General features: G+C 35.6%; 2 protein-coding genes across 5 annotated transcripts in view; one reads left to right on the plus strand and one right to left on the minus strand.

Annotated features, from left to right (window-relative positions):
* Positions 1-10,898, plus strand: part of LOC139978703 (neuropeptide CCHamide-1 receptor-like) — a 42,626-nt gene extending 31,728 nt beyond the window's left edge. The window contains exons 1-2 of one of the 4 annotated variants that reach the window (XM_071989130.1): positions 567-978; positions 5,150-10,898. In XM_071989130.1, coding sequence (XP_071845231.1) covers positions 5,387-6,514 — 1,128 coding nt within the window. In that variant the 5' untranslated portion in view covers positions 567-978; positions 5,150-5,386 and the 3' untranslated portion in view covers positions 6,515-10,898. Of the gene's footprint in view, positions 1-566; positions 979-1,005; positions 1,164-1,304; positions 1,888-5,149 lie in introns of those variants that run through there. The other 3 variants (XM_071989132.1, XM_071989131.1, XM_071989129.1) reach the window with 3 other exon arrangements.
* LOC139979016 (uncharacterized) overlaps positions 1-24,893 on the minus strand; it is a 184,308-nt gene that overhangs the window by 103,669 nt on the left and 55,746 nt on the right. The gene's annotated exons all lie outside the window — the stretch shown is intronic.

Consider the following 24,893-nt stretch of genomic DNA (forward strand, 5'->3'; position numbering starts at 1 on the left):
CCCCCTCCCCTTTGGAAATTTTTTAGTTTGAAACGTCCTTAGATGCAATCTGGTGCATATTTTAAGTCAAATTTGGCACGGAAGAAGCTCCCGTTCTCCTTTTTCTATTCAGCTTTCCTTCTTTCTTCCACTTCCGCTCTCTTCACCTTTTCTCCTTTTGCCGACAGACCCAAAATTTGCCGACAGCGACCAAATTATTGGGGGGTGTGACACCCCCCCACACCCCCCCCCCCCCCCGCTCGCTACGCCCCTGGGACCTGATCCACCCAAACTTACATCAGAGAGTTCAAGCAAAACAGGAACAGCAAAAGAGGCAACATGACAAGTCGAGTGTCAATCGATCATTTGAGTTAGGTGACAAAGTTTTTGCTAAGAACTTTGCGATCAGAGGTCAAAAGTGGCTTATTGGTCACATCGTTGAAAAGACTGGACCGATTTCATTTAAGGTTAAGTTAGAAAATGGTAACGTGTTAAGACGACATCAGGATCAGATTAGGAAATGCCATTTGAGTAACTCAGTTAATCCATTACCACCATTACCACCTAAGGACGTTGAGGCACATGCTTCAGACGTACCTGATTTAGTTAATACACCTAAGTCATACCCAAAGCGTAATCGCAAAAGGCCTGATTATTACCGGCCTTAATTATTGTAAATGAAATGTATATACTCATCTATAACCTTGCCACAGATAATTTCAAAACGAGAAACTTAATGTTCTAATTAAGAGGGGAGGAGTGTAATAGATTAACTAAACGACTGGCATATATTCTATACTCTATAAGGTCACTTGTATATATATTCCATAAGATATATCTACCCCGAGGTCACCTATGTCATATCAGTTATACACGAACCACCGAATAGAAGAGAAGTATAATCTCACTCACGCGTATTGAATGTGTTTTATTATTTTGTCTAACCCTGAACGGAAGCGGGATCACGACAGTATCCATGCGAGGCTATTCCATAGACAGGTATTCTAACATAGTGTTATCCATGGTTTAATACTTCAGTTGAAGTGTGTTCTGATAATGGCATCCATGGTGAGGTTAATCCATAGACAGGTATTCTAACATAGTGTTATCCAATGGATGGTTTAATACTTTAGTTGGAGTGTGTTCTAATAACGGCATCCATGCTGAGGCTATTCCATAGACAGGTATTCTAACATAGTGCTTTCCATGGTTTAATACTTCAGTTGAAGGGTATCCTGATAATGGCACCCATGCTGAGGTTATTCCATAGACAGGTATTCTAATATAGTGTTATCCATTGTTTAAAACTTCAGTTGATGGGTGTTCTGATAATGGCATCCATGCTGAGGTTATTCCATAGACAGGTATTCCAACATAGTGTTATCCATGGTTTAATACTTCAGTTGAAGGGTGTTCTGATAATGACATCCATGCTGAGGTTATTCCATAGACAGGTATTCTAACATAGTGTTATCCATAGTTTAATACTTCAGTTGAAGGGTGTCCTGATAATGGTATCCATGCGAGGCTATTCCATAGACAGGTATTCTAACATAGTGTTATCCATGGTTTAATACTTCAGTTGAAGTGTGTTCTAATAACGGCATCCATGCTGAGGCTATTCCATAGACAGGTATTCTAATATAGTGTTATCCATGGTTTAAAACTTCAGTTGATGGGTGTTCTGATAATGGCATCCATGCTGAGGTTATTCCATAGATAGGTATTCTAACATAGTGTTATCCATGGTTTAAAACTTCAGTTGAAGGGTGCTCTGATAATGGCATCCATGCTGAGGCTATTCCATAGACAGGTATTCTAACATAGTGTTATCCAGTGGATGGTTTAATACTTTAGTTGGAGGGTGTTCTAATAACGGCATCCATGCTGAGGCTATTCCATAGACAGGTATTCTAACATAGTGCTATCCATGGTTTAATACTTCAGTTGAAGGGTATCCTGATAATGGCACCCATGCTGAGGTTATTCCATAGACAGGTATTCTAACATAGTGCTATCCATGGTTTAATACTTCAGTTGAAGTGTGTTCTGATAATAGCATCCACGATGAGGCTATTCCATTGACAGGTATTCTAACATAGTGTTATACATAGTTTAATACTTCAGTTGAAGGGTGTTCTGATAACGGCATCCATGCTGAGGCTATTCCATAGATAGGTGTTCTGACAAAGTGTTAATAATGCTCTGATGGTGATTTTCCACTGCTTGCCAATATGATAAATCTCTTAAAATAAATGAACAAGAAGTTAAAACTTCTGTAAAGTTAACTGTAATGTGGTATAATTGTTAAACAACGCAATCTTGGTTTCGTGAAGGTTAAAGCGCAAAATTAATGAATTCGTTTTGTTTTAGGGGACGGATCATATTGCAGAGTGGTGGTGATTTTATTAACCTTGGTGTTCCGCCTTTTTAGTTTCAAGAAGAAGTGGCAGATCTGTGAAGTTTATTTTCATTGCATATACATTCGAAGAGTTTAACGGTACTTGTATTTCTGAAGACTACACATTCAGTCTTAATTTAAATTGAAACTATTGTCTGTCGAGTTTTATAAAGCCACAGCTGATTTTGGTGTCCGAGATAATCCATGGAACAGAAGTCTTGAAATTACCTTTATTATCACTAGCGTTACATGTTTCGTTCAACTGGTTATACATTGCAAATTCTAACCGGTTCCATTGATTAAGTTACATTTATAACTTAGTCTCCAATAACATTAATTTTATATAAATGTGTTAACATAAACGTGGAAACATTGCAGCATATGCAGTATATCCGGCCGAAAAGTTCATCAACTCTTCTTCATTAGTATCAACTATCCTTTTAGTTCGACGTGCAGTTAACTGACAAATACTTGTCGAAAACTTGTGACACGCATGGAATACTTAGTAGGATATAAATACTGCATGCCGATAACATAAATGAATGGTAAAATTGCTGGACTCGAACTGAATAAGTAAATGTCAAGTAAGACACGTGTACTGACAAGGAGACAACTTAATACAATAAACCATAACATTTTTTGTCGCACGTGTGGGTTATAAATGTTAGGATCACGTCAAACAATCAGACATGAAGGGACAGAAATATCTACAAAACCTCATCAGTCTTTTTAACAATTAATATTTCAGGCTTGCAGTTTCAAGAGGCTAACTTAAAGAGAACGCCACAAAATCTTTTTAAACTATTTGAATCTTAAGTAAAATAAAACTGTTAGCAAACTGCTTATCCACTAGAGAGCCTGTGTAAGAGAATGTGTAAAAGTAAGTTGGCCTGACGTTTCGATCCTAGCAGGATCATCTTCAGAGGCTAAATGACAAGTAACAGTAACAGAGGGGACAAAACACGCACAGAATACAGACAGGTTAATGAGCATGGTGAACACAAAGAGATAGATGTAAGGAGATTGGTAGACAAGGGATGGAGAGAAGAAAGCAACAGGGGAAGAGGAGAGGTAGGAGATAAACAGTGGAGGGACAAATAGAGGATTAAGGGAAAGGGTTAGGGAATAAACTGGAGAAGGACAAAGATGTGGAGAAAAAAGGGTGGAAGAGAGCTATGAGAAGAGGAGTGATTGGGGGGGGGGGGACATTTGAATCCTAATAGATTTGTCAGTCAACAACATGCAAAGATGGTAAAATGCTCAACTTGTAATGTTAGGGTTTCACGTTATCATATGCAAATCATTTGAAAGACTTCCAAAAAGGAAATTAGTTTATACAAAACATATTGCAATGAAGCCTGGCTGCTTAAATTAGCGAAGATTCCAAAGATTTCAAATGCCAATAGAGATATCACATCATGTGCCATAGGCGAATTCAGTTGGCAGAAGCAATATGACAATCACCAATTGGATCATGTGACAGCGTTTACTTGATTCATATGGCTGCTCTATGGGCATTTCATTTTCACAAAAATGCTCTTCATAATGTCATCACAGACTCTTAGAATACATCACAAAACAAATCATCTATGTACAACGTCATCATGCATGTCACCTAATAGTATTATAGTATATAGTTGTATAGTATATACGTTTGAAGCTGGTAATTTGTAAATGTACAGTAAGTGAAGGATATATCCGGACAAACGTAACAATACTAATTTATTTACTTAAAGTGCATTATCAACATAAACGTTATCACAGGCACTATAATACAAATAATATGAAACAGAAGAGCAAATATAATATGAAATCAGCCTAGAATGAATGCAGACATGCAAAATCTAGTTTAAAAAATACCTATTTATAAGCTTCTCCGTCTGCTATAGCGGAATAATTTGTCTTGCTTGATTAGTGACTCACTTCAAACAGTGTAGATTTATCCGTTTCAGAAGCTTCGTGATATTACAAAATACTCTCGTTTAGTGGTTAAATCGACCATAATGTTACCATAAACAACCGGTAAATGTAATCACTTGATATACCAGCCTTGGTGTTCGAAAGTCATTGAACTCTGATGCTTTGCATAATCAGTCAACAGAAACGGTTTATACTACTATTTCTACTTTCCTTTTTTTCTGCTTGAGCTAACATAATTAATGTGCTCATGTAAAACGTGTTCTACTCTCCGATTTACTCCTCATGGCAATTTTAATTAACAAAATACAATAATCATATTAAATTTCTTAATCAAATAAATGTAGCTGTATTTCTTTATATCTCCAACGGTTTTCGAAAAGTAGTTGAGTGCAATCCTAAAGGGTTATTCTCAAACCGAACAAAATTTGATCTTTGATTTTGTCGTTTCTAGATCATTTTAGGAAACATTTTGCACTAATTTGGCAGTAAAGCTGTCTACACTATTTACTTGTAACAAAAATACGAAATTTGAATATGAAATTCTAGGCACCGTCACCGTCGCAAGCTCTGCCTAGGGAGCAAATATCGACCTTTAAGAGTTGACAATCCTGTATTGCCATCACTCTAGTATGTCAGACGGTTCAGAAGTGTCTAACAGAATCCGTTTCTTCTTCAAGTAAGCATGTTTTCAATTTGTCTCTTCAGTCAGTAATTTGTACACATCAACTTCTATACAGTTGGACATTTACCAACACGATTTTTGACGCTCACACTTCTTGTAATGTGTGATTCTGGTTATGAAAGAGTTAATACATCTGTACCTTTAATTATTATTTTTTTTCATTTCAGATTGAAGTCTTATGATACTGTCGACTCCAAGACTCTTTATCCTCTTCACAATCATTCGATAGTTTGTCATCAACAGCAGAGTTCTTAAAATCCGCTACGCACAAAGGATGTCAGCCAACTATGAGTAGTGTATCCCGTGTTAAAAGGAAAAACAACGGTACCAAACTCAACACGATAATAACTATTGAAGGAAAATAACGTTTTCTATTTCTATTAACATTGTGGAATATTTTCAAGATGACCGAATACCCGTCCAATTTTGCAGATAGCAGTGACAGCGAATATTCGTGGAATGTAAGCTATTGCAAAAGTGACGTCGAAGATTTGTCATCATTCGCACCTATCTTTATCCTTGGTGTCTTCGTCGTCGGAGTACTGGGGAATGGCAGTTTAATCGTCATCTCGATTATGCATAAAGATATGAGGACACCTCCAAACTTACTGATTATCAACATGTCGCTAGGTGATCTACTGCTCTTCATCTTTGTCGTGCCAGATCTGGTATTCTTTTATCTGAAAGGTGGATGGACATCACCACTTTACTTGTGTAAGATAATCAAATTATCACAGCACATTACCCAAGGAGTGTCGGTTTTAACTTTCGCTGCACTAAGTTACGACAGATATGAAGCGATTGCTCGACCATTCAGCCGAAGACACGCCGGATGGCGACATGCAGGTATACGAACTCTCGCTATCGCTACTACCATTTGGTTCATATCTTTCCTCTTCTCCCTTCCAGCAATGTTGTGGGCTCATATTGGAGAGTGCGGGGATTGTCGTCTGCCATTTCACGAAACTCACTGGAAGTATTACATCCTTGTATTGTTCTTCGCGATTTATTTGTTACCTTTCGTTGCTGTTTTCGTGTTCTATACTCTCACTGCCTTAGTGTTGGTGCGAGATACTGGGGAGATTAGGGGCAGTGTGCGAGGTGCTGCCGATAGAAGACAAAGCTCTCGAAATCGCTTGGCGTTCGTCATCCTTCTTGCGGCCATACTCTTTGCCATCCTCTGGTTGCCATACTACGTACACTCTTTGGTCTTTGAGTTCATTCCTGAAGAACACATGAATTCATTTTTCGAAAGGTTTCCATTTATGTTCTTCCTCTTAGATATCTCGTATTTCTGTGGTCTGCTATCGTCTTGCACAAATCCCATCTTACTTTACGCTGTCAGTTCAAATTATAGGCGGAAGTTAGGCTTTCTTTTTTCCGGCTGTCCTTTTTTACCCAAACATCAGTGGACCAGTGCTAAATCGTTTACGATGATGACCATTCGAACAAATTCAGGTACATCTAACCACAACCACAGAGATTCTCCACAGCGGAACGGTGAAAAGACTTACTACATCCAATCTGGTTAATTCGCTACCAAAATGATGGAGTTGTGAACCGCCAAGTGTGGTTCCAATACAACAGAGGCAAGTGTCGGTGGTAATGCAGTTGACTGAATTAAGAAAAAGGGCTCTACCAGACAGGATGAATTGTGTTCATCCTCGGAAGGAAAGAAACCTAATATTTGATTGCATGTGAGACAAAGATACATTGTTCGTAACCATTATTTCTGGTGGGTGCTGATGAATAAATTTTGTCATATTTTTCTAAGATTGATTTACATATTTAAAATAATATCAGTCAAACATTGAAAGGGGCAGTAACCTATTCTTCGTCTCTGGCATATACGATAAAGATCCTTCTTGAAAAATAATTCCTCCAAACAGCTAAGACAATTCTTGTTCCGTCTGGGATCTGTCAGTTTGTACATCTGTGATGTCATAGTTCCACTCGGATCTAAAACCTTATACTTATCTTTGGTTTTCCTTGTCATGGTTTCAAAGTAGAATGTTAACAGTATCTAAAATCAATTTAGATTCAGAATTTGCAGAACCTATCTGCATTACATAAAATAAACATTCCAATAAGTAAAATAAGAACATATTATTTTGAAACAATATGTGACTTGATGATGTCATAGTATACTGGATCAAGTCTTCAGCCTTATGTGTCAAGAGACATTAAATTTGTGATATCTCGCAAATGAAATAAGGTTTTTCCCCCACCTGCGTGGGAAGCTGTTTATAGCAGTTGTCTCTATCACATACACCAATAGTGATAATTGGTATTTGTGTCTTCGTAATACCATCTCTGCCATTTCTACATATCACTAAATAATGTGGTTTAGCCTTTGGGTATACGATACCAACTTTAACTAAATACAAATTTAACCATATGAGATTGTTAGATGAAACGGTTGACATGATGCCTCTATTGGAAACGCCCATCTACCCGATGCAGCTCATTGTTAGTTTGCTATATTATATGTTAATCATACGGCTTTCCTAAATTTATATATAAATTTCAACACTGACTCAGCTAGTGTCTTTAAACAATTCAAAATAACTAATCACTCCAGTAACAAACACTAATGGCAAACGTCAATGAAAGTTGCCATAAAACAAACAAACACAAATAAGGAAAATCAATGCGTTTTGAACAATGCATACTTAAGAGGGCAGAGTTTCAAACGAGAGAAATAATAGTATCCCCGGCTTTTGCATGCTGTTCAGTTTTTCGTTAAGTGTTTTGATTTCGAAGATGTGTAAATCATCATATAACGTGTAAAGTCTGTAATGCTCAGTTATATTTTTGGGGCAAAGATTGACGTTTAAGTAGACGTATTGTAATGTAATTTATGAAACCATTCTAAACATTTAATCTCTACTGCATATTGGTCAACTTGTATTACTGTTCTTAATTATGTATCATGTTTTGAAACTTTTCACTGGATTACGAAGAAAGGAAAGTATAAACATGAGAACGTTAACACAATATGAGGATAGAAATATCACAATAATTATATTATCAGTCAAATACCTTCCCTTTCCTCCAACATTCGTAAATTGCAGAATAAGACCATGACTTGTTCATGATTGATGTTTTTATCAAGCGCTTCAGTTTAAAAAGTGTCCAAGATATCGTAATGGCATATTTGTCGCATGTCCGATAACTCTTGAAATAATTACAAAGAATCAAATATTCCTTTCGTATGAGCAAAAATGGTAATCATTTTGCAAACTCATGTTATTGGTCGAATGTTCTATACTTTAAGTAGTTTAAGAACCAATTCTAAGTGAACATTTGTAAGCATGTAATAAGGAGATCATCGGTTACAAGGCACACATGCTCCCCAACAACAAAGTTAAACGTTATCAAGCAACGATGAGTGCCTTAATTATTATGTCCATCATGCTTAAACTGTAGATTTTACCAAATTAATCTAGAAGCTTTCTAATATTTAATGTACGTCTAGACAGCAAGATAGGTATTAAATCTACGTAGATGACTTTATATAACTTAAACTACCTAAAATAGTAGACATGTATCAATTCGGTCTTTTTATATCATAGAAATAACTCATGAATATGCTTAAACCTCTTTAGATAATTTATTTATATTTTAACTTGAGGTTAAGTTCGTAAGCCCTAGGCTTTTTACTAACGCATACATATAACAAATTAACATGATATCTGTACAGCCCTAAACAATCTAAGACTTATCGATTACATTGCATAAAATTGTTTGAAAGAAATGACTAGTCTAGATCGAGATGTAATATTATAATAAGTGGTCTTAATTTATTTATTTATATTTTCACTAGAATTCAGTGATAATCGAGTTACAACCCTTTGAGAGACTGTAATGTACTCATCTGAAAGCAAAATGTGTTGAGAGGGTTACGTATGTTTATTGTGCTTAAATTTTATAACGCGCATAGAGAAAGATTCATTGCATTTTATTAATTCTTTGTTTTCCTTTTCATATGAAACTTGTTTCTCTCCATTTGCATTACTTTGTTGTTATTTGTACACAAACCTTTCATTACAATCGACTCATCATCGTCAACAAATTCACAGTCAAGATCTGTAATATATTTATTTTATCAAAAGATGGAAGATAAGATACAAGTAAGATATCGTGCCTATCATGTCATTAAATTATATTCATTTGGTTCTACGGGAGAATAGATTAAAACACTGTACATCCCAAAACAAAATGCCTTTTTCTCTGATTTTTGTTGTGGATGTTTTCTCCCTTTCTTTAACATATATTTAAATCTTAATGAAGGTAGGGCCCTCTTTATTCACATCCTTTGCACCTTCTTTAACAACCTCTCTTTTATCAAGAGTATCATCCTGCATAATGGTCACGCAATGTTTGTAAAATAAAATTACAAACAATTATATATGCAAAAACAATAAAAATTGTAATTTTTTTTTAGCCTCTGAAGAAGATCCTGCTAGGATCGAAACGTCAGGCCAACTTACTTTTACACAATTATATATGCATATAAACAGAATGACTGGCCAGAGCTTCCGGTCATATAACAATATCAATATATTAATATGCATGGGTTTATCATTTGAGAATTAAGTCCAAAATTGAACTCCTGTCTAAAGACTTCAAAGACTACAATCATTGTAGTTCGTTTAAGTCTTTAAATCATACTTGCAAAGAAACCAACACAGTTCGTATTTGGTTAGCTCATAGTATGAACGATTGAAAGCGATCGATAAACACAAATAAACATATCATTGCGACTGGAGATATACACATTAGATATATCGGCTTGAAAAAACAAAAATCAAATTTATAAGTACTCAAAGAACACTATATGGTCCTTTTTATATATATTACATATTTATGCCAATGAGAAGTATGTCTTTTTCAAATTGAGCTGAGAAGTATCATGACTCACTTGAACACTCAACTTGGTTTTCATGTTCTTCATACAATGGAAAACCAGTGTAACTAAGAGTAAATACAAAGATTACACAGACTTAAAATGATCTTTGGTATTTTGCTTTACGTCACCAATATGCAGCTTCTTTTAAAAAGACCAGATTAGAAAAGAAATCAGATTTGAACGAATCCCAAGCGACCAAAATGTTGAACTCTGACGACGGAGAGTTTAAAACGCTCCGTTTCAACTCATAGCTAACCTCATGAAGGCAATACTGTGTTTTACTTTCTACATTGGATATTTCATGTTTGTAATAAAAACACACACACCTGGAAATTGTTTTCTTTTCCATGCTTGTACTTTACTCTTGGTTGTGACACAAACGTATTGATTAAAGGTCAAGGTTATGTAGCGATTTTAATCACAAAGCCCCAGGTGTAAGCGTAATACATCAGTTTTGTAGCCATTCAACAGTTCATTAAGTAACGGAATATCGTATGATACAAGGAAAACTCATTAAACTACGGAAGCGTAGAAGTGACATGTAAAGTGACGTTTTATCGAGATGCACCAACTCGTCATGATGACAAACAAGTCAAAATTGACGTTTTGACGACATCATACCAAAATTACAACAAATCTAAAACATGGTGTTTCGTTGAGATGTATCAACTCGTCAAATTGCCATAAAACCTGAAACTTACCGAGTCCCACTCTTCCAAATCTGGAAAATAACAAAAACCTGGTATAATGTCGTCAAAACGACAATCCTTAGACATTCTCCATTTTGACGAGTTAATACATCTCGACAAATCGCCAATCTTCAAATTATTGGCATTTGACGAGTTTCAGATTCTTGACATTTTGACGAATTGTTGCATCTCATCAGTCAAATCGTCAATTGACATGTCCCTTCTACGCTTCCGTAAGAAACTGCGCGTAAGAATACAATACAATAAGTACTACAGGGAACAGTTTTTACATTTCGAAGATGTCAAAGATCAAATATAACCAGGAAATAACCAATGGAGGTGAGAATCGGCTTTTCTTTCCAGGGAAATGCAATGTTGACATTCTTTCAAGCAATTCTTTATTGTCTCTGAATATGTTGGAAAATTAGCTAAGGGTAACCCTAGGCTTGTTATGACTCCAACAATCCTGTAGAACCAACCCAGGTCTCCCCCACACACCACCCATTCATTGGAGATATCCCTACATAGGCAATGATTGACCAATATGACTATACGTTTTTATTTGTCCTGTAGGTTCAGCTCCTCAAAGGGTTTTCATAAACAAATTGGGGACATTACTGATCGCGGTCATCTGATGAGTCAGAATTTGTATTTGGGGAATATTAAGCAACACTTGTGTGTGAAGAGCATTTCCTATCTTCCTGTTCTTACTTTCTAAAAGCAGCTTCCAAGAGTTTGGTAAACAGTTTATACCACACATATTCCGAGTATTACTCAAAAGAAAAATTACAGCTGTTCAATCTTTAGAATACGTTAAATTCTTCCACCACCTGAAAGGAATGTTAACGATTTAGTGATTTATAAAACTGGATCCGATTGCCAACGTTCCTTTTCCAAGACATATGGAATATAAATATCACTCAAATGCGAAAGCGGAAGTCGGAAAACGCTCCAGACATGTTTAGTAAAAGCCTATGTAGTCAAAGTAACGATCTGTGAATTTGTGCGGTATCGGACTTTAGCATCGACCAGGATTACGAAATTTATAGAGAAAGCATTTATTACTAAAAAACATGAGAAAATTAACCCACCGAAAGTGCGCGTTGCACAATGACATTGCACTATGTATGGAGTGCTATTGCACTATGTATGGAGTGTTATTGCACTATGTATGGAGTGCAAAGTGGACGTCAGAAGAGTTGTTCATCAGTATTCTGCAGGTCACCTCAACAAGTGCAGACGAGCGACGATACTTTCGGGATGGTTAGAATTCAATCTCGCTCTCAAAGTTTTCCGATGAGGATTCGTAGAATAGTAGTTTGTATTCTGTTAGAGCCCAATGGTCAACTTTTCACTTTTAGAATGGAAATTAAACTCCTGCAAGAGTCCTCATTATGAACACTCTCTGAATGTCAATTTCTCACCCCTTCGAATTAAAGGGAGACCACGTTTACAATTCATACAATATTGTACATTATATGTTCCTGTCATGGTTTAAAAAAAGTGAGGTGAAGTATATACATGCCACGACTGCAGTTAGACTTTGAAATTTGATATGGATATTTCTCTATTATACACATAAACCTGGGCCACATGAACCATAGAGTATTTAGCACATAGAGGTATACTTTATGCCACAGAGTGTCATGAGAAGCTACTCTTGCCAGTCAATCACATCCACTTAGATATCAGTCACGGACAGAAGCATTACATTGAAGAAAATGTACCCTTACCAACCGCAGGTGTCAACTTAGCAAAGGCAATTTGAAGTTAATGATAGTAATTATAACAATAACACAGACAGAAAAAGAGGTAAAGGAAAAAGCTCGAGGAACACACATCCTGTTTGTATATTTTATAAACACTATTACCTATGATTACAACCAAACTGAGATATGCTTTGAATGTTGTTGAAGTTGCTGTTTCGCACCAAGATAACAAAAATCTAATAAGTACTGTACATGAATCTCATATGCACGGGATCAGAGAGATTGTTTTGTCAAACACTCACACTAGTTGTAGGATGAAAACGCGATTATTAATTTCACTTTGTTCAATAAAACTTTTATCACAATATCGCATTCCTTCCTTAATATGTATGCGACGTTGTCCAAAACTAAATAAATTTGGTTATTGGGTACTGAATAAAACACTATACGGTCGATTACCTCAAATACATAATACCCACACTATCGAGGTCACTGTTGTTTCGGTGATATGTAAATAAATAACTTTTCTTCTAAAGAAGAACGGCTTGATCCTAACTATAGATGGATCGAGATCTCACCCATTAAGTTTTCGTTAAAGTCTTAGCGCTGAAGAAACGATTGATGTTTTCACTTTCCACGTCCCTACAAAACCACAGATTTAGACATAAATATTAGCAAAGAACTATGAATACGCATAAACAATTGTTCTATGTTTGCAGGAACCTTTCATATACGTTTAAAACTAAAATATGATATATATAAGATAAAACTCTACACGGCTCGTTTCCTAGATTATATGCCTGCCCATGACTCTGCTGTTATAGATATTTCTCACAACATTAACCCAGACTTGTTCTGTGGCAGTTTTTAAACCTAATTTACCTAATTAGTTGCTCGATAAGTAACTAAAGCATGTTGAAAATGATATGGGTTTCCTATATTTTATCGACAAGAAATATTTTGAACAAAGAAGTAATTTAAATGTTTCGTAAAATTGGTAAATAAACTAACACACAGCTGTTATGAAAACTATAATATCCTGGAAATTCACTTAGGAAACTTTAAACCATCTGGAATAAAAGCTTTTAGCATTCACGCCATTATGTGTCTCCTCTCTACACTGACATTCAATTAGGAGAATGCACCAATTTGTTTGTTAAGCACTGCTGAAAGTAATTATTTCTGTTCACCCATTCACAGGCTAGACGCTTTCTTTAACAACATGTTTATCAGAGGGACTCAACGTTCGTGCGTCGACATTTCCTTTCATTGTAACATAATACCATGGTTTCTTCTACTTGTACAAACTGTAAAGGAAACTTTAAATTCTATGTTATATACTTTATATAGAATCAGGATCGAGAGATTACAAAATCGATGTGACGAGACAATGGTCCTCAAAACAGACAAAACAACAGTTCGGGAATTACTTTCAATATATTAATCTCATCGTCCCATTTTCCCATATAACAACAACAATCACATCTTTCCCATCTTATTATCAACTAACTTCAAAGAGCCGTCATTAACCCCCCCCCCACCCCTCTCCCAACCTTTGAAATCCTATGCTTGTCATTGGTTAATAATCAGTACATGTTACATCATATTGGCAATACATACTTGCGTCAGTTATCATAACATCCAGTATGACCTCAAGATTACAGTCTTTCTGTAGTACGATCGAGACTATAAGGATTCAGGGCAGTATGGAAATGCAAGATCGCGTCTTGGTTCACTATTATACAGCATATGACGAAATGAAACAGATAATCATTTTAAAACGAAATGAAACTTATGACACAAATAGCATCAATCTTAGCCGTTTCATCCAACATAGCTAAAAATGGAATTGATCCGCTATGATATGAAGAGAAGAAGAAGATAAAGAAAAGGATGATAAATAAGAGCAACGAATCCATTTTGCACTATTGATTGCCGTCTACATTCTACATCTGGTTGCATACATTCAATCGAGACACGGATTTACAAATCAAGTAAACATAAAGGATGAGTGACATTGGTGGGGCAAAGAAATATCAGTTTTCAGATTATATTAAACAAGAATCTAAAAGGCAACTCCGGCTTAGGAATGTAAACATATGACAGTATAGATTACACATGACGGCGTACACAGTGTAGAATGACTAAATCTGACACTGCTAACCTATTAGCAAACCTAATTGCAAACAGAATTTGAAAAATTACTAACGTTGGTAATGCACGCTAAAGTACCAGCAGAAACTTCAGTGTAAAAAAATAATTTACCACGAATTTTATCCCGCACTGTTAAATGGGATTTTCGTGTTTTATGTGTGTCGTGCTACATGATTTATATTGTACAATGGAGACATTATGTTATCTATTTTTTTAAGTTATCTATTTTTTAAAGTTGTATCCTTCAGGTATACAGAATATAGTTTTAGATGTACTGATAACTTAATAAACGGAATGTAAGTCACATGGCTTACGAAACTCCACCAAAGCCTTCTATCACTCGCTCTTTGTTTTTGTGACAGTATAGTGATGAGCAAAACACTAGGATACGCGCAGAACAGACCTTCGGCTTTGATAACACGGCTCTCTGTATATACATTACTCATTATACAGTAGAGATATGTAAATTTCGTCACGTCAGTTGGCAAATCGTCAGTTATTTTAGTCTTATTTCCATTTATCACTCGTACGTGCTCACTCTTCATCAAAAAGTTTTAGCTGTAGACAAGTGTGGAAAGAGCGTAAATTGGTATCCGTAATCGGGAAAACTAGCCATAAGCGAATGTAAACTGTCGAAAAACGAGAAGTTGTATACTACCGTTTATAATTATGCCCTAGGATGTATGTCCGGAATAGAAGAATAGTGTCTGCAATATCATGTTGAAACAAAACGCCTAAATGAAGGTTGTACTGATTTTCTTTTCAACATTGAATTTAACGTTGGTATTTTTTATTCTATTCCAAATTCAGAGGAAATGTTGCATACCATTACAATTCGTACAAGTGTGAAACTGCTGAACTCAGAGCGTGTAAGTTTCATGGCGATCCAACCACCCTTTGGCGTGTTGAAGTATTCAATAGCAACCATTTTCACAAAGAAAATATAATGTGTGGCACTTTTACCTCAAAAAGAAGAAAAAACAATGCAATAAATAAAGTTCAACATAATTATCGCAGCTTTCTAAAGTATGTATACCGAGTTTTCTTTCAATGGTGCTTTATGTTTCATTACAAACAAGGAAGACAAAGGAAGACAAGGAAGACAAAAATACGGCGGCATTTTACTACTTGCAACTACTGCAAACAATTTCTATATAAATAGAGGGCGATCTTATTAGTATATCGAAGCCATATTATAAAGACGCACGAAGCGATGTCAATCATGACCGCCTTAATAATCTTTTTTCAGGTTTGACTGGTTCCTTAAAATCACCAATATTCTGTTGAAGTACTTCATTTCCACAGAAGATTTTTTTTTACTAGTCACACATTGAATGACCAACGTTTAAGCTATCCAGCGACGGGTACAGTTTAGGTAGTTTGGATGCCGTACAGGGACTAACAGACCACATTACTTTGAGGATTTAGTGTCCAGATCAACGGGGAAATCATATGTAGTATGTTACTGTAACGAACAAATCCACGGCATTCAGACATATTCTCTGGTCGAGCGCCCTCTACTTATATGCAATAAAAACTTACAAAAAGAGATATACTCAGTTCATAGTTACGTAAAAGAACACACTACATGGATTAGAAAAACCTCCAAAGCGATGTGAAGTTTACAAACGTCTTGAACAGGATCACATAATGGACGATGATTTGAACTTCTTGATGTTACGTAACACAATTCATTAATGAAGGTTGAAACTGAGAAAATAAGGAGAATCTAAATTATAACGGAACCATCCTCCAAGCTATCTCAAAATATTAAATTCCTGTAGTAACTAACTGATTATTGGTGGTGAACCTTATCGACTTTAAAGCCGTAAACTAAAGTATGTGTTTGAGCTACCAACTCCCGTCTAACTTCCTTTTTACGTTTAAGATGATAAACGCCACCGAAATCTACTTAAGACTGTAACAAGTGTTAATAGTTTAAGGTTATGTTGACCAGAGAGGAATTCTTGTACCCAGTTTTGTAAGCAAGATACGTTCTAATTTTGAAACTCAACGATATCATTATGACACATGAAATACTCGCCTGAGATGTGGCATGGTAGCTATCTCAGTCTGACACATGAAGTACTCGCCTAAATTGTGACATGGTAGCTATCTCAGTCTGACACATGAAGTACTCGCCTGAGATGTGACATGGTAGCTATCTCAATCTGACACACGAAGGACTCGCCTAAATTGTGACATGGTAGCTATCTCGGTCTGACACATGAAGTACTCGCCTGAATTGTGACATGGTAGCTATCTCAGTCTGACACATGAATACTCGCCTGAGATGTGACATGGCAGCTATCTCATTCTGACACACGAAGGACTGGCCTGAGATGTGACATGGTAGCTATCTCAGTCTGACACATGAAGTACTCGCCTAAATTGTGACATGGTAGCTATCTCATTCTGACACACTAAGGACTCCCCTGAGATGTGACATGGTAGCTATCTCAGTCTGACACATGAAGTACTCGCCTAAATTGTGACATGGTAGCTATCTCAGTCTGACACATGAAGTACTCGCCTGAGATGTGACATGGTAGACATGGTAGCTACCCATCCTGACACACGAAGGACTCTCCTGAGATGTGACATGGTAGCTATTTTAGGCTGAAACACGAAGTACTCGCCTGAGATGTGACATGGTAGCTATCTCATTCTGACACACGAAGGACTCGCCTGAGATGTGACATGGTAGCTATCTCAGTCTGACATATGAAGTACTCGTATAAGATATGACATGGTAGCTATCTCAGTCTGACACATGAAGTACTCGCCTAATTTGTGACAAGGTAGCTATCTCAGTCTGACACATGAAGTACTCGCCTAAATTGTGACATGGTAGCTATCTAAGTCTGACACATGAAGTACTCGCCTGAATTGTGACATGGTAGCTATCTCAGTCTGACACATGAAGTACTCGCCTGAGATGTGACATGGTAGCTATCTCAGTCTGACACATGAAGTACTCGCCTGAGATGTGACATGGTAGCTATCTCAGGCTGAAACACGAAGTATCGCCTGAGATGTGACATGGTAGCTATTTTAGGCTGAAACACACGAAGTACTCGCCTGAGATGTGACATGGTAGCTATCTCAGTCTGACACATGAAGTACTCTTATAAGATGTGACATGGTAGCTATCTCAGTCTGACACATGAAGTACTCGTATAAGATGTGACATGGTAGCTATCTCAGTCTGACACATGAAGTACTCGCCTGAGATGTGACATGGTAGACATGGTAGCTACCCATCCAGACACACGAAGGACTCGCCTGAGATGTGACATGGTAGCTATTTTAGGCTGAAACACGAAGTACTCGCCTGAGATGTGACATGGTAGCTATCTCATTCTGACACACGAAGGACTGGCCTGAGATGTGACATTGTAGCTATCTCAGTCTGACATATGAAGTACTCGTATAAGATATGACATGGTAGCTATCTCAAAAGCAAAAGCAACTACCGAACAAAGTAAAGAATATGAAAAGAGACATGTCACAATGACTTAAATTGGGAATTAAACAAGACGATTGATTTTATGAGCCAGAATAAATTAAATGTTATCTGTTCTGTTAACAGTACAATTAGCGGTAAGTGAATGTGTTTCCATTACCACGTACACCAAAACAGTATTGCCAATATGAATAGCTTTTAACTACAAGTAATTACTTTGCACAGGAAGACTAAAACCAGTCCAAGCGAGTTTGGTTTGCATTGGATAAACTAAAAAAATATATAATACATTTTTATGCGGGTGACGTAAATCGTACGTTTATCAAAATGGAATTGAAACCTTCAATATTATGATTATATTACCAATATCAGCCTGAGACAGGCTAGCGATATATCTAATATGCTTTACATTAAATATATAAAGATATCTGTAATTGAGAAAAAATAAGATACAAAACAAGCTAGCCTTATAAACGTTTGGTTTTTAAATGTGCATGCATTGCAATAGGGGATCTATATTTATATTTATGAATATATGCATTGTTTAATCCAATCGATTCAAGTTTTAAGAACTTGTTTACCTTTATTCAAATTCAGACTTAATAAACCATGTTTTCCTGTCTCTTTTTGCAAAATAACCCGAGAGGATGAGAAGATTGTCGGTCAAATCGACCAGAAGAGTTACAAGTGGCATCGTGAAGGTTTGCCTACGGCCAGAGGGTCTAACCACTCAGTTTGCTACCGGTATATGTACGCAGCCACCGCCCCCTGAATACGGGTACTAATGTGGCGCTATTCAGCTAATATTGAATAAACGATGCATTTAAGAGATAAAACAGCATTGTCTATATAAAAAATAGCGTTGAGTTTTAAAAGAGCGCCATTATTTGTCATGAAGCGTTAACTTTTTCTTCTTTGTTCGTGTGATGCACAGGGGTCTCCAGGGCTCGTCTAAAATAATTTATTCGACAAAAATACGCTAATGAAATTAAATAACATATAACAGGATACAACTCCGTCCCCACTCCACTTCACCTATCCCTTAAAGTATAAGATGGAGTAAACGTTCATGGAGATTGCTTAATTTATATCTTTTTTTTTAAATCGTTTATTTGAACAGCAAACGTCTTTGTCGATCATTTCAATTATTGTGTGTTTTCATATTTCTAAGTGCAGTCGACAGGCTGTTGTGCATCACCAGAACTATCTGAAAGAGTGCTACTGAGTTCTGGTAGTAGCCGTTGTATTACTTCTGCAAATCAATGGGCTTACATTCTGATGAACAATGAAACGCTATCGTTATTTTCTGGAAATGTCAAATGCCACAGGTGATTGTTCGCACGTAATGGACTTTAACAACTCTTTGTCTAGTCGGAACACGTCTGATATTTTGACTGATATTTTGTTCAGTGCCACTTTTACTTCAAACTGAAGAATTCACAACAATACACTAAAGTGGTTGATGTTTAAGGACAAGGTTCATTTACTGTTATATTATGTTATATTCATCAGACGTGTACGACAGCATACTTTCCCTACTAGTACTTTATAACACACTTACATGTTTACATTAAAATGGCTTTAAGTTAACACTATTCATGCTAAGTAAGATAAATAGCAACTAGGGAAGGTTATTAAACTTACGCATATTTATTTCTGCTTTCTATAATGTATGTGTGCGATTCCATTCATGTTTCATCTGCTTAAAACTACCACTTTCCCGTTTGGTCGGAATAGGATATAGCTGTCCAGTGATACACACCGTTAAAATACTCGCGAGAATGTTATGGGTTGTTAGGATGTGTAACCGAATGGATCTTAAATGTTTAAAGTCATGTGCCTGCATTTCATTTGCTTCGTAAAAGTGATGCATAATAACAAAGCAACGAAAAAGTGCAGATTTAAATTAGTCATTATTATAAACTTTGATAAACGTTTCAACCGTAAGTGATAATTCATTGCTTATACTGTATATTGGACACGATGGAATGATATGACCTATATAGAAAAGCTAATGAAAATAAATTCCCATCAAGTTATTCATTTTGGGAAATATATTTCTGAGTTTGTTATTTCAAGCAACTGTTAACTGTTAAAACGATGGCAAGTCAACATGGACATGGGTGGGTGCAATTGTGATCTTGTACCTGTGACGAATGTCAATAACAGAACACAATCACCGCGCTTTATAAATCACCATCGTATAACGCCCACACAAATACATACCTTCTGCTGCCCCCGACACACTTCCCCTATTTACAATATGATATATATATATATATATATATATATCTGTCTCTTATAATACCGTTATACAACAATATATTTATAACATTAATGCGTCATTCGCCAAAACCGTTCAAGGAGGTTATGTGTTGGTAGTTTAAATAATCTTTAGTGGATTTTATGATTAAATGAGTGAGATTAATGAGTAATTACTGTATACTTTCATTCGTTTTAGTCAACATTTCCTGGCCCGGACATCTTTTCGTAATACCATAAGTGATATGCATCACACAAAGTGGCAGCTTATACAACATTTCCTCTGATGTGTCATTGTGTTACTTGAACCCTGCATAGTCAAAGTAAAGTATATTTTTTATGGGATTGTAGAATAGTTTTGAAACGTGACGTAGAAAAACCAATTCAAAGGGTTGCTTCTTAGTCAGTTTACGTTTATCATATCTGTAACGTAATCATAGTATAAATGAAAATCTGTTGTTTAGACATTTAGTCACCTGACCGTTGTCGTTATGTTGTCGTTTTAATCGCTTTACACTAATATACCATAACATGATAATGAATATACAATACAAGGTGCTATGATCCTACAGCTAATTAAATCGAAGGTGCACGCAATAAAGAGAAAAATATGTGAAAATCTTTTACCCTCCTGGCCCCTTACACTATTTGAGAGGAAGGTCAAAATAACCTCTTTCTAAGACCACACACCGTAACCTAGAGGCTGCAACACCGCACCTGCCGTTTCCGATCTATTAAGACTTTGTCAGAATAAGCTCCAAAATAAAATATTTATATACATATAGATGATGTGATTGGTAAGGATCAGTTGACCTTTTCATCGTTTTGAAGTTTCCTTAATGAAGAATATAAAACAAAAATGCTATGGGAATGAAGAAAACACTCTTGACAGAGTGACAACTTCAGCCTTTATGAGATGGGCGCCAGAAAGAAAAGAGAGGTAAAAACGAAAGAAAGAGATAACACGGAAATGCAATCAAGAAATAACAAAACTATCAGCAAAAGACAGATTTACACAAGACAGAGGTCACATTTATAACGTCATACGTTATTAACACTATACCCTAGGGCAATTTGCTGTTTTTTATTTTATAGAGTGAAGTTTCCATCTAAGCTTTTTATATGCCGAATACAAATCGATATATCTTTAATACCAATTGCCCGGTAGCCTAGGATTTATAAAATAAGATCGGCAATTATGACGTCCGGTCCAGGCCAAATTTCAAGAACTAAAAATAAACGATAAAGAGAAATTCTTGTGAAATTCTAATAGAAATAAAACAAATAAAGAAACGAAAGGAAAATATCAAGATATATATGCTATATAGAACCATTGGATTACAGCCCACAGATTAACATACATGGTTTTCAATGAACTGGAAAAAAATTAAACCTGGACGATTTTGTAATTGAAACAATAGTAACTGGAAAAAGAACTTTGTAGGAGAGTGGGTAAGCTGAAAGCAAATATACATATCAATGATGACAATACCTACAGTAGAATCTTTATAGAAAAGTGATACAGTTGTCTCATTCTACTGTCTTGTTACTAAGATTCCTCCTCTTGTCACTTAAAGTTCTCTTTTAAAGTTCGACCACCGTAGACAAACGAGTACATTGTAAGGTAAGCATCATATTACTGAAAACAAAGGATCAATTCTGTTTATGAAACTAACTTGTTGTTTTCTTTTATCTAGAGTATTTCAAAGGAGATTCGAAGGAAATAATCATCAAATAAAAAAATAAACAAAATTACATAAATTACATAAATGTACCGCAAGCTTCAAGTCAATCACAGACGTTTGTTTGACTTGAACCAAAAGTTTTTATTTCTAGAGATGATGATGCCAATAAAATATGAAACTGCCAATTGCAATCAACAACAATCTGACAGTTCCTTCTGAAATTGTAACAAAATTGTCTGATTCCTCATGGGAGAAAATCGCGACTTGAAATTGTTGCGGTCGTCGACGAGAACAAACTTAAACCTTGCAGTATCTGAAAGATTGAATGAGGAATATTCATAATGATTTATACTATATATAATCTCACTGGCAGGGGAATTATATGAAGGCAGCCATTCACCAAGAAAGGGATTATGAAGATACCTATTAATCATGTTTATCTAAAACTTAGGTGATGTAATGAAAAATACCAGAGACGAATCTCACAAAATAAAATAATAAAAATAGAGACTTTAAAAGGATAGTCCAGAGGTAAATTTATTTTGATTAGTAGATGAAGAACTTATACTAAGCTTCCAGGTGAAATTTGCATGCAAGTTTTACATTGCGTTTTCCAAGTATTGATAAAATAAATTGTCACATTTTTTACCAGAAGCAAAATATTTTGCATTTTTCCTTATTTTTCTTCACTTTATTGTTTGTTTTACCTTAAATTGAATAGCATCCAATTCTATATAATCATACCCAAAGAGCCTTTTTTCATTCATATGTTGATATAACCTAATTGTGAAGAAGGTTGTACATTTTTTACAGAAAAAACAAACAAATAAAACAAATTTTGTCACTGTGCATCTATGACTTAACACCTGTTTGATTGAAGTTCACTTTTAGTACCGTATGTTCAGATTTCATCAGCCTAAAATTAAGTTTACTTGGACTGTCCATTTAAAGAAGTTTATTTTGGACGCGAATTTCCAAACGTTCCAAGTATTATGCAAAGTAAGAATGTAATTGATCAAACTGAGACATCCTTTCGTTTTATGATGCCAAATAAGTAATTAATGTATTTTACGAGATCATTAACAACATTTATCCAGACAATATTCAGAACATTATGACGTGAAGGTGGAAATTTTAAGTTTTTAACAGAATTGTAATCATTTTTAATTACACCAATACCTTTTCTTTGCGAAGATTACAAATCACTTTTAGACTATAAGCCCTAACTTGAAATGAAAAACAACAACTAAGCAACAACAAAACACAATGTTTTGATGAATTCTTTATTGCAATAATGACTCTGGTAACCTAGACAATACTCATCAAGGGATTTGATTACGTCAAAACAACAAGACAGTAGACTTTAATTAACAATCAGCGCTACAATCCGTAAGATATGAGCGTCAACTATTTCATTTATCTTCTTAAGTTTCTTTATTCTTTCCATACTTAAAGGTAGACTCTTTTTTTAATCAAGGAAGCCTAATTGCAGCTGCTTACAAAATGAGGTATGTTTTGACATTGTGTGCGGTTCATCATTTAATAGATCATACTGACATGGTAAACAAACTGATGGGACACGATCTGTTGTTTCCTTGTGGGAATTTATTGGCAAGTCTATCGCAAACAGCCTCGAGGTTCACTCTTTTAATCTAACAAATACTATTTAATGTATATATCAATAGTAACCAATTCACATGATAAAAAAGTTCACTTGAACCCTTATCGATGTTCAAAATATTTGAATGTCTTTAAGTTTACATATTAAAATGTACTTGCTGGAAAACTGCCGCTGAGATAACTAGCGTGCTACTGGAATTTCCGATAACAAGGCTTTCTTGGGTGGGAATATCAAAGCCAATATCATTTAGCCTCTACCATTTCTCTCTCCATTTTGCGACATAGCATTATGATTATAATTATTATTATTATTATTTGCCGAGTTTCAATACTACACTCAATTTCTGGTTTTCGTGCACTCATTAAATAAAGTTATAAGGAGAACCATCAAATACTAAATTCGATCTTATTACTCTTAAATGTGTAACATTTTTAAAGGACAACTTTATGCAGAATTGTAGCACTGAATATAACATATAAGTCAAAGGAAAACAACAATTTTAGTTTATTAATGTTTCTACTGTTATTCTGGTTTTAAGATATATACCTTTCAAAGCTGCAAACTCTATGGAACGCCCCTTGACTTCGGTTGCTCGGTGCAGGTCTCAACTCAGCCGAAGCAAATTCGTTTAGCTTCATATAAACAACAGTTGACATCTGAATGACATTCACCTAAACCTAAACTGTGTAAAATGTAATTTTAGAAAGCTGTTGAGTTTGTTACCAGGCACGATGTTGCTATCAATAATTATAGCCAGATCGTTCTTCAGTAATAATTTTTAGGAGAATGCTTAATCTTCTTATACAGTTTCAGTTTGTCTGTACTTATGCAGTGTAGTGCTGTAGTACTCGTATGACGTATCACTAATACATGTGTATATACAGTTGCAGTTTTCATGCAATCGTCAGCGGGAGAACATAGAACCTGAAAGTCAATTTCTTAATTTCGACGTTTGATTTCATGTTTCTCTTCGATCCTCAATCATTTTAAACCATTTACAAACCTGTTAGAAAACATGTTAGTTTAATTTTAAGTAACAATGTAAAAATTGAACCTTTCAAGCGTTAAAGAATGGACCGTGAGTTCAAGCCCCATCAGGGTTTTGTAAAAGTATAAAGATCGTCAAAAAAAAAAACCCCTTTAAGACAGAATAAATTAAAAATATATCTGGCTGATTAAATGTGCGAAGTGATTTCCTTCGATTGTCTAAACTTCTTGTATTCCCATACATCTACTAAAAGCGCCTGCTGATAGACAAGTGATACTAAAAATAGACACTGTCAAATTCTTAAAAATTAAAGGAAACAATCTACACTGCCCAGTTGCGTCAAAAAAACGTATTTGAATGATATTTTAGGTAAAATATCGTTGTGCACACCGTTGATGTAAACATGCATGCTTAATAGAATTATA

Source organism: Apostichopus japonicus, chromosome 13, assembly GCF_037975245.1.
Source record: "Apostichopus japonicus isolate 1M-3 chromosome 13, ASM3797524v1, whole genome shotgun sequence".
In the NCBI taxonomy this organism is placed as follows: Eukaryota; Metazoa; Echinodermata; class Holothuroidea; order Aspidochirotida; family Stichopodidae; genus Apostichopus; species Apostichopus japonicus.